Here is an 18656-nt window from a genome sequence, read left to right on the forward strand (position 1 = left end):
AAAAAAAACCTAGCAGGTTTTCTCCCAAGGTGCAAGGAGCTAGTCGAAGATGAGGATGGCCTGACTACAGGTTTAAGGGGAAAATAGATTTTCAGGTTGCCAACTCACTTGTGTTTCATCTAGCTTGTCCCCAGGACACCTTGCTGGGGTGGGGGCAGGGCCTCCTCTATTGATTGCCTTTGAAATCATTAACACACAGCAGAGAGGCACAGAGTCCCCAGGCCCTGCCAAGCTCTATGCCACGCTCTCAGATCATGCCCCTTGCAGCCTCTGGGCAGGCTTGGGTACCACCCCCTGTCCTTACATCGGCTTTACCATCACCTGCATGGATGCTGCCTGCAAGACTTCAAGAGCCAACCCAACCCTGCCCCTCAGCCAGGCTGTGACAGCCCCTGCCCCCCTGCAGCCCTCCCAGGCCACATCCCACCCTGCTCTGTGCTGCTTGATCAAGCACTGCATGGCTCAGAAACCCAAATTCCCATTGCCAGAGGTGACTCAGGGGGGACAGCGTTGCTTATGGGAAAATATTTATCCAGGGAAGGAAAATTATCACTTCCTATGTTTCTTGGAGCATTCCAAATTGTTCAAAGCTGCAGCAGCTGCATATATAATGATCTCCACAAGTTAATCAAGTGTAATTTTCCTTGCTTCCTTGGCAAAGAGGAATTGTTCTGCATGAGTAGGAGGTAAGAATAACCAAGCCTTAGAAGGCAAGTTAGCACCATGGACTAATAAAGCTTGGGTTTTCTAAAAGGGCCAGGCAGGCAGGGAGGAAAAATCACCCTTGCAGGATATGCAGGGCTCCACACCTCTAAAGGCATTTTCAGTGTCTATATAGACAGTATTGTGACCATGGGGATGAGGGGTGACATAATTTTTATAATTGTACTGTTGATTCACCAAATGAGGCAGCACCAGAGTCCCTTTGGGAATGGAGGAGGAATTGCTGCCTCGTTACCTCTGAAACTCAAATTCTGCAGCTTCCAGCAAGGTGCATGGCAGGGATTATGCCCTTCACCCCCATCGAGCCTGTCCTGCCAAATCACCAGCAGGTCTGAACCTCATCCAGATCCATGCATCTCCCACCTTCTGCCCTGCCCTCACTGAGGGGGGCAGGGGAATGAATACAGTGTCCAAATGGAAAAAAAAAAGCCTATTTCTGGAGCCATCATCCTGCTCAGCAGGAAAGTCTGTGTGTGCATGCACACAGCATCTCTGTACAGGCACCCCCAGACCCTGCTGGCTCCAGGACTGAAGAGCTCTGTCAGTGATGCTTGCACAGCTCCTGCCTTTGGTTACACATGGCCTGCACAGCCTTTAATAAGTGGGAGATGGAAGCTGCAAGTTCCTTAATAAAGTTTATTTAATTGTAACTATGCTTAGGAAAATACACTTGTACGGGTTAATATAAAGCAATTTAGTTTAACTTTATACTACATTTTGGACAACAGACTTCTTATACATGTTTTAGGTAAAAACAGGATGGATGATCTGGCTTGTTTTACATCTATTACAAACGTAGAAAAGACCATCATGCACTACAGTAGAGAAAGCATGAAAAAAAAATTACCTTTGGTTTAATTCAGAGAATACAAGTATTGCACTGTAAAAGCATCAAACATGGTGCAACTGAACATCATAAACATGTTTCCATGCCAGCTTACAAAAGTTTTGTTAGCTAGTGTAAATTTAGAGGGGAAAAACATATGTACACATAAAACAATTGCATTAGCTATTTGGATTCTGCTAGTATTGTACTCACACCACTTATCTACACAACTGACAGTCAAGAAAACTCTTTAATTTCATTTAATACCTTTCAGCTACATTAAGTCTGTTGAAATCAGTTAAATCTGTTGAAATCCATTACATTACCACATCTTAACTGGCCTGTCAGTTGTTAAAACATTCTTCTTTAAATTACTAAAGTTCCAGCCTACATCATCAAAATCCAGAAATAGCAATTTCAATACCATAGATTATTAATGCCTAGCTACCCACTCTGAGACCACTTCTCAGGGCAGTTACTCTGAATATAGAGATTAACACAGCAAAAGCCCACACCACCACGTTGCTCAACCAGGGTCTGGCAGTGCAGGGTATCCATGCTAATCCTCCTAATCACATATCAGAGGCTGAACACTCGTGCAGGTGTTATTGCCAAAAAACACAAAAAATGCTAGCATTGGCAAAACCAACACAAAATAATTTAAAAATATAGAAAAAAAAAAAAAAAGGAAAAAAAAAAAAAAAAAAGAGAGGCATTGTTTAAAGGGAGATATAGCAGTGTAAGACCATCATATATGGTGTGTTACCTGACCTGCACCCCTTCCCCAAATACTTAGTATTAGCAATGTCTAAACATTTTAGATACATCTAACACATTACATCCTTGCTGCTTTACCATAACATACTCCAAACCTAGGTCATAACCAGGTGGAAAATTCCGGTACAGTTCTGCATCAACATCAGGTATTTCAGGACACTGTTGATGGGTCTCAGATAGAAGGAATCAACTTTTCTTCTTAATACGTTAATAATTTATTTACAGTTTCTAATCTTGTGGTAAGAAACACTGCAGAAGAGGAGCTGACTGTCGTCTTCAGAGTCCTTGTCAGATCAAGCATTGAAACCTTGACCACTTCACAGAAATGTGCAGCAGGTTATCTCAGAGAACCACATCTTTGTTTTTATCTCATAGAGAGAGACTGAAAGTCAGTCAACACCATTCATTTCACTGAAGAACAAACCAGAAAAATTATCAGGCCAGTCCACGAGTTTATTTGACCATTGCTTAAGTCCTTGAGGTCTCCCACAAGATGGCAAAGGCTAAGGCTCTTTGCAAGGATATGAAGGGAGCTGTAAAACCTCTACACAGTACTGGAATTCCCAGCACCTGCATGCATCGCTCACAAACGGTGGCAACTTTTATATATAAAGGAAACACAATTATGAAGAAAAAATAATACATCTATGACTATTACAACTGGTTGTTTAGGAAAGTGATTCAACTAGGTTTATTTTCTTAATGTTTAACATAAATAGAGTTGCAACTTGATCTTCAGTTGACAATGATTGTCACAGCCAAGGTAAGGATTGAACACTATCTAAGCAAACAAAAACTCACTATACATTATACAACTTATTTCTGCCGTGAGGGATGTGTTCCCTCTCAAATCTTTGGCCTCCTATTAACCAATCTCTCCCAGAAGCAGAAGCAATGCAGCATTGTTGCTCCCTATTCATCCAAGGCAGTGGGGTTGTTTGGAGGGGAAGATGCTGTGGGGACAGGCAGATAATAGGGTTCATTTCAGAGCTTACACTGAGAGCATTTGCCATAAAGTGCCCTGACAAATACTGTCTGAGCTCCTCACCCCCTCTCTCCAGTAACATCTGCCTCCAAATTCACTGCTTTGGAGTTGGCAGCCAGAGAAGGGAGGCTGACAGTCAGAGAGTGCACGGGGGAGTCTGCAGGGTTTTGCTGTTTCCCTCCAGGTTTGGATTCTGTTCACATTTTGCCACTGGCTGGCTCCAAGCAAGAAGTATGCAATGTAGCTTGTGTTTGTGTCAGATGTGAAGCCTCTTTAGAATTAAAAACTACTGGCGTGGCATGCAGACCTGAGATGACAATCTGACCACTTGTGTGTTTCTCTTTGCATGGGAACAGGATTATTTTTTTAATTGGAACTTGAATGAATAAGGAGCAGGAATTCCAACAGTTTTTAATACCAGGTTTGTTGCTTACCAGGTGTTTATTTGGTTTGTTTGGTGTGTGAGATGTCAGATTTTGATGATCCATACTTAAATCACTGCTACTATATATTTTTAAGCTCATGAAATTTGACTGCTGTCTACCATAGAAATTAAAAGGGGAGGGGCAAAATAAATAAATTTTTAAATCTGGCCTTGAAGGATCCGTAGACAATTTCCACTGACAGTGAATATTTTCCAGTCTGGTGATCCCAAATTATAAATTAGAATTGATTACTCTGTATGTGTATTCAAAGTATCAGAAGTGGCATTTCCGTGGTAAGAGAAATCCCATAAAGTAGTGTTCTGAAACTGCATGGGTATCCTTTTGCTCAAGAACTCCACAGTTTTAAAGCCATTCAAAAATGTATAGCCAACCAGTTCATAATTTCAGCAGCTTCGTGCACACTTAATAAGAGCCCAGGAAAACAGTAAAAATCTGCAGTATGGAGCATCACAGAAAACTGTCCCATGGTAAGCAACAAATCTGAACTTTTCCAAATAAAAAATCTTATACAAACAAAACCAAACATGCATATATAAAGTGTACATGTACTGCACAAGCGCTATTCCTAAAGGATTAAACTGCATAGGTAAAAATCAAAACAATGTGCAATATTTTAAGCCCTTAAAGCACAATTAAGAAAAAAAAAACAAACACAAAACAAAACCAGAAATGAAAAATAACAAACTTGCTCCCCCACAACAAAGCCAATTACATATCACAGTCATTAAGATATTAATCAAGATAAGAGGTGCTCCAATCACAAGTTGGAAGGACTACTCCTAAGTTTTGGCTCACCATTTACACTCAGGGGATCTGAAATGTATGTTCACAATTATCATTATCTTAAACAGTTACGTTCATCACTAGCCAACTTTGATTCCTTTTACAAAGTGCTCTTTTTGTCATAGAAGCTATCTTCCTGGTAGAAAAACCATCAAGTAGTTTAACACTTTGAATATCAAGTCACATTGAAAAGAACTACAAAAATAAAAAGGGGAAGGGAAAAGGGAAGAGAGAGGAGTTGACTGAGAGAACGTAAAGCAACTAATGCCAATGGCTCTATAAACATCCAACTTCTGTATTGTTAGCTACAGTCTTGTTTCTAAAACTCCATTTATAAAAGAATTTCATAACCTAATAGACTGCAGGCTTACACTGACTTTACAGAACACAGCCTCATACACTCTACCTGCCTTCTCTAATGAAGAGATCCAATATTTAATGATTTCACCATTACGCAAGAAGTTGTCAAAATTATTTTCAACTCAAAAAAGCCTAAACCAAAAAATAATCCAATGCAGACAACTAAAGCAAACCACGCTTTAAGAAAAAAAAAAAAAATCTACAATATCTGTACATAAGCTGTATATGATCTTACAAAAGAAGATTTCCCCCAAACGACAGCTGTTGCTACTCCTGCCCTTTTGTTGCCTTCTCCAGATAATACACATTGACTAAGTGGCGGTTGAGGTGCTTGCTGTACTCATCTTCCTTTTTAAACGAGCGGTCACAGAAGATGCACACATAGTTCTCATTGGCCACCCTGGGGTCTGCAGCTCCTTGTGATGTCTTTGGACTTGTTTCCTCCTGAACAGAACGAGTGCCATTCAACCCCGAGTCATCACTTCTCTCTGATATGTTGTCACTTATGTCGCTGCCTTCGTGGCTGTGGATGCCCTCGTCCTCATCCATTTCCTGAGATTCGTTCACAGCTGTGTTATCCGGGGATGATAAGGTCAGAGCTACTTTAGGGCTTTGCATACACCCTTCTGGGGGTGCAGGGGGAGGCACGAGATCTCCTGTTGGCTCTGTCACTGGCAGGCACGTCTTGGTCAGGTCCATCAGGTCTGAGTTATTCACAGTTTCTGCCATGGTTTCCTCTGGCTCCTTCCCAGGTGCCAGATCCACATCCATGGGCTCATCCAAGCTTTTTTCAGAAGACACTGCATGGGAAGATTCCCCGGAGGAAGTGTCTACCCCCCTGTCCACCTTTTTCTCCTCCTCTTTTTCATCACCAACAGTGTCTTCACTCTCTTCTGCTGCATCAGGCATTTCTTGGTCCTCTGCTTCACCTTCTGTGTTTACAGCCTGAGCTGGCACACAAAGCTGCCCTGGGTCCTGTGTGCAGCTTCCCTTAGGATTGGTGCTGTCCAACTTGAGAGCATGACCATCCTTGTTGTTTAATGCTGCTGTGTCACTGGAATCTTGCTCCATATGGTCACCGTCCTCTGTGCCAGGCTTCACACATCCATCTTCTTCTGTGGCATGAAACTCATCTGCCATCTCCTCTTCCTCAATCTTCTCCTGATCGAGTTTACTGCTTTTCTTACTAGAACTGTTTTTCACGGCTTTCTTTTTTTTGTTCTTCTTTGGGCAAGAATTTTGCTTTTTAGGCTCCTCCTCTGGTACAGCATCGCTTTTTTCAACTTCCTGGCAGTCTCTGGGTTTAGTTTCCACTTTCTTTTTCTTTTTTGTTGCTGCTGAGTTATCATCCGCAGGCTCTTTCTTTGAGGAAGTTACTTCAGCCTCTGCCTTCCTCTTCATCTTCTTTGTTTTACAGGTTTTCTCAGTATTTTTCTCAGTTTTAATATGCACCTCCTTGTTTTTTGAAGCCGATTTCCGGCTTCTAGTTGTCACCTGGCCCGCAGAAAAATTACTTGCTGGCTTCTTCTCCTTTGCTAAATTATCTTTTTTCTCCACCTTCACAATTTTCTCAGTTTTCTTTGCAGCTGAATCCCCTTTTGCTTGTTCCTTCTCCCCTTTGTCATTGCTGCTCTCCGAGAAGTCATCTTCGCTCTTTTTAGTCCGTAGCTTCACCTTTGAGACATCCATGGTGATGTCAGAGCAGTCGGGATGCCTGGATTTGATGTGATACTGCAGGTTACATTTTTTAGACGCTGCATAATCACAAACAGGGCAGAGGAACTGGCGTGGATTGAGGTGGAGCTCAACGTGCTTCTTGAAATTGCTGCGGTCGGCTGTTTTGTAGTCACAGTGTGGGCAAGTCAGAGGCTTCGGCCCATTGTGAACTTGCCTTGCGTGACGAGTTACTTCATGCTGGTTTGAGGCCACATAGCTGCACTGGTCACATTTGAATGGCTTCTCACCTAAGAAAGGAAGGGTGGAAGGGAATGAGGGTGATTATTAAGCACGGGGGTGGGAGGGCAATCATTTCCTACTAATACAGAGACAGAAATATGAAAATCAAAAAGAAGGGGGGGAAAAAAATTATCCATGCGCCTTTAAAATTAAGTGAAATCAACATAAGGAATCCACAAGTCACAAACACGTTCACAAGACACCAAGAACAAAATACAAAAGAAAAAAAAAAAAAAAAAAGGGCGAAGAGTGAGGGTTGGGAGGAAGAGGATCCAAAATCAAACAAGCAGTAACAACATCACGGGTTCTGGCTATGTATACATACCGGCAGAGATCTCTCTACAGTAATATTAGCAAATGGAATCCATACCCAACTGGTCCATTGAATGCATTGTAGAAAAATGGAAATGTAACATTTGATGAATAGCAGTTTCACACAAACGTTTCAAAAAAGTCCAACTTTACACAGATTTAGCATACTTCATGTTTGTATTGAAAAGGAAACGAAGGGTAAGAATCTAGCAAAAACCAAAGCACGTGAAAGGGCCACACTGCTCAGATGCTCTTTATCTCTGACACTTCAGTTCACTCTTACAGAGTCTCAACACTTGACATACTGGCTGCAGGCTACTCTTGGTAAGTGAGGCAGGTGCAGTCTAAAACCATCATGTTACTGCTGAAATCTGCATTTACAGTTGTGCAATGACTCTTGCAGGAGTGTTCCTGAAATGTTCTGCTTTAGTGCATGATGTGCAGCAGAAGTGGCTTTCCACTTACACATCCAAGCTAAAAGGAAAAACAAAAGCACTTCTAATGCTACAACTCAAGTCCAGAAATACTTTGAGAGTATCTGTCTGTGTGCAAATTCAGCTGAGGAATTAGGGATGCTCCTCAACTCTGAACCAGTGTCTCAAACCTCAATGCTGCTCCTTTGCAGCACAGCTCAGCAAGCCTGTCATGTCTGTCTGTGTGTGTGTGTGTTAACCAGATCTGCAATGGCCTCACAAACTCTGTACAAGGCTCTGCTGCCTCCCTCTCAGGACGGATGGGGACACTTGTTTTAGAGTAGTTAATTTCATGTCTACCTACAGTAGCTTTTAAAGAAGGGTTACTGTCACTACCTACCATTTTCAGCCTATGTTCTTTCCTTCCTTCTTTTTCTGCCCACTTCCGGGTGACATTTTCAACAAGTTTAAGCTTGATATGCTTCACTGTTCATGCTTATCACAAGTATGGACCTTTCAATGCCTACACTTCAAGGAACAGTTCCATGTTACACTTAATGAGGACAAGAACTGCCTCTCTCTTACAGAGACATGAAAAAGCTGTTCTAACTGCACAGAATACTTAGAAGTAGCTGCAATGGGGTGGCTCAAAAGGTTGTGTGTGAAGGGTTGGTGCCCATCACCTCTACTCAATCCAGGTTTTTTTGTTGCACAAGTGGAAAGGACATGCACCAAGATGGCTAAGAATACAGCTAGCTGTGAAGTAGGCTCTACACCATTGTCATTCACTGCCTGACATTTGAAGAAAGCTCCAGCACCAGTTTGCCTTAAAAGGCCAGGCTGTGAACTGCAGGAGTCCAGAAATTGCCACAGAAAAGGCTCAGCTGCCTGGGCAATGCAGCAAGACATGCTATAGAAGTTATGAGAGCTATTAATAAAACACCCCTGATAGCAGGAGTCCCATGTGCACTCCCACTTCTGTCAGCACAGCTCACGCCCTCCCTCCCAGATTTCTGACTCAAGGGCCAAGGGCAGATCCCACTCCTCGTATCCTCCGGATCCGAGACTTCTTTGCACAGACAAGGGGAACATAAGGTGTTCATGAAATGGTTTCCAGGTTCAGCACTGAACAAATCATTTGCAAACTCACAGTTAGCCCAGAGGTTCAGCCAAACATTATTTTTGTTTCTGGAAGCAGAATGCTTGGTTCACAAAATTATCAAACCAAAACACTGGAATGCCATTTTAAAGCTGGCTATTTTTAATGGGTCCACCCCCCCTATTCACTACAGTTAAAACTGCCTGACTTCTGGTTTCAATTAGAAGTCTCATCTATTGAAATTAAAACAATTACTGTTCAGGAGACTACCTCTGTTTGCCAAGATTAGGAATTCACCAAGATCTGGTCAATTCAGATCTTAGCAAACCAAAAGCACAGGCTGAGATCTACCTGAACTCCCCTACAAGGGTCAAGAAGGTCAATTGTCTAGTGTGCTGTTTTGTCACAAGTTACAAAAATGCTATTAATTAATTCAAGAACAGATTTGCAAGTGAACAAGAATAGATGTTTGTAACACTGCAGGTTATGACCAGTAATAGGAAATAAAGGGTGATGAAAATTGCTAATTTGACTTTTACTGCCACAAGACCAATTCACTTGTCAGCACCCTCCAAGTTTGCTTTTTTTTCTCATCTGTGTCTCCTTGCCTTGAGTAGGAAAATACATATTTTTTAATATATTTTATATCTTTACAATTTTCTGTAAAAATAAGCAAAAGCAAAGGTTTCCCTCATAACCCCTGGAGGAGATGAAATTGCAGACATCACAAAGGAGACCCTCAGCTGCTCAGAATTTCCCAGTATTCATTGATTTGAACTGATGTATGGCAGCAGACAAAAGACAAGAATCTGCTCCTCTATCATCACAATGTTGTATTTACTACTACATTACTGGGACTACTAAAGGGGTCCTGTGAACCACGGAGTACACCTTGGAAAGTAAAAGGGAAAGGAAAGGAGGATATATTCCCCCTGTCACCAGCTTTATTAATGACACTTAGCATTTCCTTAGCAGGTAAAGACAGCCTTCCCTCTTAAAGAGAAGAGCTAAATTTCAGGCTGTACTGGATGAGGTCTCACACAGAAGGGGGCAGCCTGCCCTAGGTGGCCGTGCTTAAACAGGGGGGCTCAACCCAAGGACCTTGAGAAGTCCCTTCCAACTCCAGCCATGCTGTGACACTGTGCACCACCCCCATTTCCTGAGTCATTGCAGCCCCTCACCAACCTGAGTGGGTGCGCATGTGCCTGGTCAAATGGGTCTTCTGAGAGCTGGAATAAGGACACATAGAACATCGGTAGGGTCGCTCTCCTGCAAAAACAAACAGGAAATTAGTTAATGAAACACAACTGATCCCCAAATTTGGTTACAGAGCCATACACGAGGCTCCTACAGATTCCCACGTACACTGTCTTTCAGCAAAGGGACACAGGGAGAAGCAGATACCCCAGCTGGACCAGGGCAATGTGTCATGGCTTATGAACAAGGGGCCAGAACATGAGATGTGCATGTCCTCATGTACATCTGGGGTTGGATGGTAACCTCAGGCAAAAGGTGATGAGGACATCCATCTTTAGGAAGCCTTAAGCCACCAGAGCTTACTTTCCTATAGTATTTTCTCCCAGCACTCAGAAGATGCACAAAAGATGCAGACCCTGTGAGAAACCAGGTTATGTTCTTGCTTCATGTAAAACTTTCCTGAAACCTCCATGTTTAATTTGGATTAGGATGGGGCACAACTATTCATTCAGTGTGGACCTGAATTTGCCAGAACAAAAGCACATATAGAGACTGGGTCTCTACTTGAATAGTTTTACTGGCAGAGTGAAGTTGGCTTGTAGTGTGGAAAACCACGATGCCTTGCTCAGTGAAATTATGCTGCTAGCAAAAGCTCAAGTGCAGCAGCAACATTTGTTTTGTAGACTCAATCCCTCTGCCTTAAGAGTTCATTGTTTCTAGAGAACTCATGGAAACTAACCTGTCATAAATTAGTTCTACTCAAGAAACAGCTTGTGTAACTATCAGTACCATGATACTCAAAAATCTTCTTCAAGTGAAGACAGCCCCAAGTAAAGGCAACAGGGTTCTTGCCCCAAACTGCCAGTTCAAGCTGTAAAAACACTTTTTAGTCTCAGGTGGATACCCCCAACAGAAAAAAGGAGTGAAGTTGGGAAGGGAAAAGTAAATTACTTGGCTATATTTATTCAGGTCCTAGTCAGACTTCCATTACAGCATTTTGCTCCATCAGTTGAAGCACAGAGCCAGTGTGTTCTCTCCAAATCACTGCGGGCTGGGTGTCAGCAAAAGCCCTGCATGCAGGCTATTTGTTCACTTTCAGAGGCATAGCTCTATCTGCAGAAGCAAAGACCTTAATCTGCCAGTATGTGATGTGAAGCTCTGCTGCTGGCCTTTGCCAAAATAGCAGTAGAAGCAGTCTCTGTAACACAGGCTAATCCCATATTTCTTCCTCCCATCAAACATTTAGACTATAGTTCTTGATTAGATCAGCAGTTTAAAGGTAAATTCACCCTAGCAACCATAACCCCCCCCCTCCCTTTCCAGTTGAAACAAGGTAGGAGATTGGTGCAATACACACAATAAGATTAAGTTATGTACAAGGGAGGGGTAGTGTTTTTGTTATAAAGAAATGGTTTTGGTTTTAAATGACTCCTTACAATCTAAAAATATGTGGCCAAAGGTCCTGGAATATTCAGTCATGTCTCCTTCCCATTACCTGACATTTCATATCTTTATAAAGTTACCTACACTATTAGGAATGTGGAAAAGGCTTTCTTTTACTATAGTGCACAGCAACAAGAAGTACTAGATTTAAAGAATGACAAATGCAACTAATTTAAGATGACTTATTGCCATTAAAGAATTCAATACATGACTACACTGTAAGGGCTGTTTTACAAAATGTTATCCCACAAAGGATTTTTATTGTAATTTTAAAAGCTCATTATATGCAAACAAGCCACCAGAAAACCCTCTGCACAAGACACTTGAAGAATAAACCCCAGCTTAGCAAAAGCTTCAGCATGCAAATGACCAGGCTGACTGACATCAATGACCAAGATCACCTCATTAAAATAGCTTTTCTTGTAATGTAAAAGTTTTGCATGCTTGAAACAAAACTGATTCCATCAGGCTTCCCATAGTGTCAGATCTCCTATGACAACCAAAATTTAAAAAACCAAAAGACAGCCCAAAGCTAGGCACTGAACACTGCAACTGCCTGAAGTAAAAGTCTTCTTTATATAGCGCTGCAGATGATTTTCTACCAAGTTTTCTAGAAATTGCTTCTAACAAGTAAAATGGAAAAAAAAATGAGAACAATGCTGCCCTGTCTTGCATGTAGTCCCGTTCCAAGATCAGCAGTGTGGATAGTTGATGGTATAAATCAAGTCAAGACTTGATCTAACATGTCTAATGAGCTCAAACACATCCAGGTGTATCTGTCCCTGAGACAAAGGGTCTTTCTACCACAAGAGCAGGTCGGCTCTGAACATCTCCAGCCACCCTTCCTGGGCAGCAGAGAGTCTCAGCTCTCCCAGCTGACAGGTTTATGAGTATCTGCAGGGTCCTTAAACCACCCCTCTGCTCAAGGCTCTCCATATTTGTCAGCAGCCTGCCACAAAACCCCTGTTGCAAGCTGTAAGGTATTTTCCAGAGCAGGGCGGGTTCTTTCCAACCCGTATGCAAACAGATTACCTCTGCCCGCCTTCCCGTGGTCCCCAGACATGCAGGGAACAGGTTATTTCTCCCACCATGCAAGGTACTTGCATGCAGCTGCCTTCCCAGCCCCTGGCCATGTGCTCTGGCATTTATATGCCAGAGCCAGTAAGTCGATTCGGTTCAGTAACCAGCAGAAAACCAACACAGGGAGGAGGACAACAGTATTTTACTGCCATTATAGTGAGATGAATCGAACCAGTTCCAGGATATGGGAAGAAAACTGAGACTGCCCTTCTCACAGCAGCTGCAGTAGAGTATTTGATCCTGTGAAACTGCACTCGGTGCAGAATCAGTGTTTCAGAAACCTGCATGGCCCAAGCACAGCAGAATCCTGTTATCTGCAAGGAGGTGTTTTCCCACACAGAACAAGTCAGGTGAAGTACAAAAACTAGGAGAGAAAGAAAACTCTCTGTACAAAATTGTTTAACCTATTAGCAATCTGGAAACCAAACAAACAATTCCAGCTTTCTTCTTAACTTTCCAAATGCATAAAATAGGAAGAGATTAAAGTATGCATATATCTCAACTTTTCTCCAACAGGTATTTTCCTTATGTTTTAAATTAAAACGATAATCCAAAGACAACTGAATATAATTCAGGTGGTTTTTATTAAGTTCAGCACTGTTGCCTTAACAGCCTTCAAGTACTTTCAATTATAAAATATCTGTGGAAGTTTTTTCTTGTTTTTTTGGGGGTTGGCCTTGTTTGTTTGTTTAGGGTTTTGTGCATTGTGTCTTTGTGGGGTTTTTTAAGGCAATGGATTTCACATTAATACCAGCAGAAACTTTTAGCCTGGTAGTTAAATACACCCGCCAGTAGCTTATTAATTCTTCTAAAACTCTTCCTTTAGCTTCAGCACTCTCCCTCACAACATTGATGTTGCTGGAAATAAGGCACATTCCTTAATCAGTCTACTAACATATTTCCAATATATGAAAGATTTTTATCAAGAGTGAACTGGCTGAAAGACCTTAACTTTTTAGTAAAGATCTAGCAAAGAAACAATTACCAGGGTGGACTAAAAATTCTGAAATCTTAGTAACAGTTACTCATTTCAGCATACTGAAAGCAGTGAAATGGCATGACAAACCAAACAGCCAGAAACCTTGACTGCAGCGTTGTATTTAAAAGAGAAAAGAAGAACTGGACATTATCCTACATTGTTCAACATGCTTGATTTTGGGTTTGTTTTTTTTTAAATGTTAATACACTTCATGTGTAAATTGGTCAAATGCAGTGATAACAGAGAGCTTCCTCAGCAAACATGCTTTCCTGGTTAGTTCCTGTGAAACTCAACAAGAGCTTTCAGAGATCAGAGGGGGGACCTAATGTCATGTACAAACAAGCCGGAATTAATTCAAAGTCAAGACAAATGAAAAACAGACATTACAGCATGGGTTCACATTTGGCCATGAGCTCCCCGGATGATTTATTTAGTTCCTCTCCCATTATTTTGTCATTTTTACCTGTTCTCTTTCCTGTTAATCTCCCACAACCCACAAAAAGAAAAACAAACTAGGAGGATTAACTACACCACTTTCCTAAAGCCTCTCACAGTAATCTCTGTTTACCTGTTTAGGAAAAAAATATTTAGACAGGACAGATTTTTAAACTGATGGTATGCTCTAAACAACAGCATGAGGCTATTGTTAAGAATGAACAGAACAGAACGATTTGGGTTGGAAGGGACCTCTAAAGGTCACCTAGTCCAGCCCCCCTGCAGTAAGAAGTAAGGAAGAATATGTCTTGATGCACTAAAAAATCCCAGCAGATCCTTCGAACCCCGTCAAGGCAGACGGTAAAGCACGCTGGGGAACACAAACTTCGGCACTCTGAGCTCAAGCCCGTCCCTCCAGCCTGCCCGTCTCCAGCCCTCCCCTTCCAGACAGCTGCAGACAACCGAAGCCTCCAGACCATTCATGTCACTGCTGTGACAAAACATGACTTCAAAGGAGACAGACCTCAAGTGTTTTGCTCAGCCACCACAGCTTACAACAATGGGGAACCGAGTCAGGTCAGCACGCTAGAAGATGGTCTAGTAAGAAGTCATCTCTCTCCTCTGAAAGCCCTGACAAGGTAGAAAGAAAAGCTCCTGAGAAGCAGCAGGAAAGGTCTGCGCTGCCCTCCTGCTTCCTCGGAAAGGATCAGGAGTCAAAGCAGCTCTACCTGGCTGCCCAAAGAGGTGAGGTGACTGTAGATAACCCCTTGCCGGTTTGGGCACGGGGCTGGAAAGGAGTTTTGGCTGAGTTGCAGGTGAGGAGTTCCCTCGATCACCTGCACCCCAGCTCACAGGACCGCGGCAACGCTGAGGGCTCTGATTCTGCCTGGTTTATAAACCAGAGTAGAAAGGGGCCTCACACTTTTCCTTGATATTACAAACAGGAGAAGACAGGAAATCAGGCCACAGACTCCCTGGAGGGCTTCCTGCAGGCCAACAGAAGTATGTGTCTGCTGCTGGCTACTGCAGGGATGCAGACAGACCTTAGCAAAAATGAGGCCCCTGTACAGTAACAGGAATTCATTCACTAGAAACACAACTCCTACTCTGACTGTGTAGGTGCTGGAAGGCTCCTGTGCATGTGTGTTTCAGCTCTTTCTTCACTACAATTACCACTTAGTCAAGGTTCAGCTCAGTCTGAAGGTGTAATTTTCAAAACTACTTATCTGATTTATGCACCTTTTGTCAACCCATCTGTTTTGTTTTTACAGTACATCAGGCTTTTATGCTGCAGACCCTGACAGTCATCACAAGCACATTTTGTCACGCCTTCTTATAAAAAATTAGGTTAAAATTACTGAACAGGATGCTCTTCATCTCCTCTTGAGCCCCTGACACTGACAGCCTTTCTAAGTCCTCTAGGACTGCAAACTGGAGCTCAAACCAGATTCACACATCCACAGGGCTACAAGCTGGTAGCACCAAGACAGCACAGAACTTTAGTGGGGTGGAACAAACTGTGACTAGATGATTGCTTAACTCCTCACAGTTTCCCAGTACTCATGCTTGAACCAGAAAAAGATTAAAGACTTACCTGTGTGAGTTCGAATGTGTTGAATATAGTTGTTCTTCCTGTCTGAAAAATAGGAACACTGTGAGCAGGAATAGACTTTCCTGGGAAAATGATTTCTTAGGTGTTTCTTCCAGTGATATTCACTGACAGTAGTATAAGTGCATATAGTACACTTGTAGACTCTCTCATTTTCCCCTGCTTTGTTGTGGTGCTTCAAGTGAGCCAGATAGTGATCATATCTGTTAGTGTTATAGCCACAACGATCACAACGGATCGGGCCCTTAGAGAAATCCACCTCTTCTGCAACGAAAGAATCAGACTCCTTCAACTGGGCTTGCTTTTCTGCATTTTCTTCCACGAAGAATTTCTGAGCGCTGTGAACTCTGATATGATGCACAAACTCCTCTTCACACTCTGCCTCGTACTGGCAAGGCTTACAACGAAACGGTTTGCTCTTCAAGCTCTTGGACTTGTCCTCTGTGTTTTCTGGAGTAGCTGGTGCTTCCAACGAGCTATCTTTGTCCACACTGGGAGCCTTAGGAGAGGGGCAAGCAGCTGCATCTTGGGTTTCCGCACGAGGAACTTCAAGAGAGCTCAGTTCCACGTTTTCAGGCGTCTCGTGGTCACTCTCTGCAGCCTGGGTATCTTCCATACCCTCTCCTTCGCTGTCTGAGAAGTTGTTGTCCCCCACCGTTGTCAGTTCTGCCATCTGCCTCTCTTCTCCAACCAGGTAATCGCAGCAGTTGCCATTGACTTCTCCCGTCAAGGCCACATTTGCCAACATAATAAGTTGAGGAGCTGCCAGCTCAGCCTTAGAAAGGTCGTGTAAGTCATACATGTCATTGGACAATGCCACACCGATATTAGCACTGCCAGGAAAAAGGCTGTTCCCACCAGACTGTCCCAGCACTTGAGTTGCCATGGCAGCAATTCTGTCAGAATAGAAAAGAATCACCTGTAAGCACCAGAGTTCCAGAAGAAGTTCCTGCTGCCCAAGCAGCCCTCCGGTTAACACCTTGGAATAAAAATTAAACCTGTCGCCTGAGGTCCGGGGGCAGCAGGAGGAAGAACCCAGGGTCGGACTCTTCACCACTTCGGGGGGAAGCAGGGGGTCCCTGTCCGCTCCCCAGAGGGATGATGGGTTCAGCCCTATGCGTGGTGCAGGATCCCACCCTGTGCAGCCCGAGCGGGTGTGGGGGGGCACTGGCAGGGGAGGTCCCGCGACCCCGGTCCCGCGGGCCGGGCCGCAGCGCTGCCCGCTCCCACGGGGGCCGCCGGGACCCGACGGCTTCGGCGAGGGCCGCCATGTCAGACACCGGGGGCGGCGCAGGCGCCCCCGGGTGGGTGCTGAGGCCTCCGGGCCCCGCTAAGGGCCCCCGCCCCAGGCTGCTGGCTGCCCGAGGGACCCCGCCGGGACCCAGGTGGCCAACAAAAGGGGGCGGCTCGACCCGGCCGCCGCCGCTGCCGCCCCCTCCGCGGCCCGGCACACATCCGCCGGGGGAGGCAGCCGGGGGAGCCGGCCGGGCCGTGCCCCCGCCGCCGCCCTCCCTCCCTCCCTGCCAGGCATGCGGCCATTTTCTGCCTGCCCACACAAAGCGGCCCTCCCCGCGCCGCCCCGCCGCCGCCCCCAGCCCCGGCTCGCCCACCGCTGCCGGGGGGGCCTGGCGGGGCACGGCCGCCCGCCGCCCCCACTGTCGCCGGCCCGCAGGGACGGGAGGCGAAGCGACGGCTCGGCTTCCTCCTCCCCCCCTTCCTCAGCGGGCAGGGCAGCGGCCCCGGTGCTCGGGCGCTGGGTGGGGGAAGCGGCACGGTACAGGCAAGGTCACGGCGGCCGCGCCTACTCGGTGCCCGGCGACGGCAGGGCGAGCGCCGTTCCGGGCCTCCGCCCGGGCCCGCGGCCTGGGGCTGCGCCCGCCGGCGGCATCGCCTTCCGGCGGCGGCGGGGCTCGGCGAGCGCCCCCGCGGCCGGCGCGGCGCAGGCGGCGGTAGCGGCTCCTTAGCCGTGGTGCTGATCGCCCCCCCCGCTTCGGCCCGGCCGGGCCCGGCCGCCCCCGCCCGGCCGCCCGCGGCCGCAGATCAGCCCTGGACAGCGCCTTTCGCCCGGCCCGGCTCTCCCGGCTCCCCCCACACTTTCCCCCTCCCCCCCCCTTTTCTCCCGGGCCCGGGCCCCGCCGGGCACCCCCGCACTCACCGGCGGCGCGGGGCCCCCCGGCCGCGCGGCTGCTGCGGGGCGCGGGGCGGTGCGCGCGGGGCCGGGCGCGCGCGAGGCGGGTCGGCAGTGCTGGCGGCGGCGGCGCGGCGGGAGGCGCCGCGCATTCCAACACACAGCGCGCAGCGGCGGCCCCGCCCCGCACTGCCCCGCCCCGCCCCGCCCCGGGCCCGGCTGCTGTGAGGCGGGGAGGGGAGGGGACGGGTGGGGGGAGCGGGAGGACGGGGCCTGACGAAGGGGCGATGCGGGAGGGGCCGATGGGGTGAGGCGAGAGCGGGGCGTGGCGGGGGGAATGGGGCTGAGGCGGCGGGGGTCACACGGGGGAAGGGGCCTGGCAGGGCGGAGCCCCCACACCCTCCGGCCGTGTCCTTCGTGGCCTCCGGCCAAGGAGATTGCTGGTTCTCAGGGGCAGGAGCAGCAGCCGGCAGACTGAGCGTTCCCGGTACCGCCGCTGTTACCCGACCCGCTGCCCTGCTCGCCTTTGTCCCGGCCCGGGGCGGTACTGCCCAACCGACCCACGCGCGGTTCTGCCCGTGGCATCGCCTTCATCGCGCTCTGCTGTGGCAAAGCCCGGGCAGCTCAGCGCTTCCCGAACTGCCCTTAAAATGTGAAGCGCCTCAAGCAATCCCAGACCTCCATAGCCATCCCTCTTTGTTCCAGAGGTAGGGAAAACCCCAACCCTGGCCCTGCGCTCACTTGCCGCGGGAGCTTCCTGCAACCGGGAGATCAAGGACGGTCCTGGTTCGGCCAAGGATAAATTCCAACCTTAAATTCCAGTTCCTAAACTTTTGGGCATTAGCGCGGCTCCTCGACTTCTAATATCTGAAAAGTCACCTTGGGCCTGAAATTCCTCAGGTCAGGACGATTTGTAAATCTCCAACCTTTCAGCGGGAGGCAAGTGCCTCATGAGCTGGTATCACCTGGAGGCTGCAAAACCCCCTCTCTTTGTTTCACCTACCCAGCTTCAAAAGAAGTTTTGCTGCACCATGAGAGATGGGGCAGCCTCTGTCTGCTGCCGAAGCTGAAACTTCTCCACAGCTGAGAGGCAAGCAAGGATTTT

General features: G+C 46.4%; 1 protein-coding gene across 1 annotated transcript; it reads right to left on the reverse strand.

Moving 5' to 3' along the window:
* Positions 1-1339: 1339 nt before the first annotated feature.
* On the reverse strand, positions 1340-17724 carry REST (RE1 silencing transcription factor). The gene is made up of 4 exons (XM_071742846.1): positions 17579-17724; positions 15409-16319; positions 9866-9949; positions 1340-6864 (listed from the first exon to the last, which is right to left on the reverse strand). The coding sequence occupies exons 1-4, from the start codon at positions 17701-17703 to the stop codon at positions 5168-5170; spliced, it is 2817 nt and encodes a 938-aa protein (XP_071598947.1). The 5' UTR covers positions 17704-17724; the 3' UTR covers positions 1340-5167.
* Positions 17725-18656: the final 932 nt, after the last annotated feature.

Source organism: Heliangelus exortis, chromosome 4, assembly GCF_036169615.1.
Source record: "Heliangelus exortis chromosome 4, bHelExo1.hap1, whole genome shotgun sequence".
NCBI lineage: Eukaryota > Metazoa > Chordata > Aves > Apodiformes > Trochilidae > Heliangelus > Heliangelus exortis.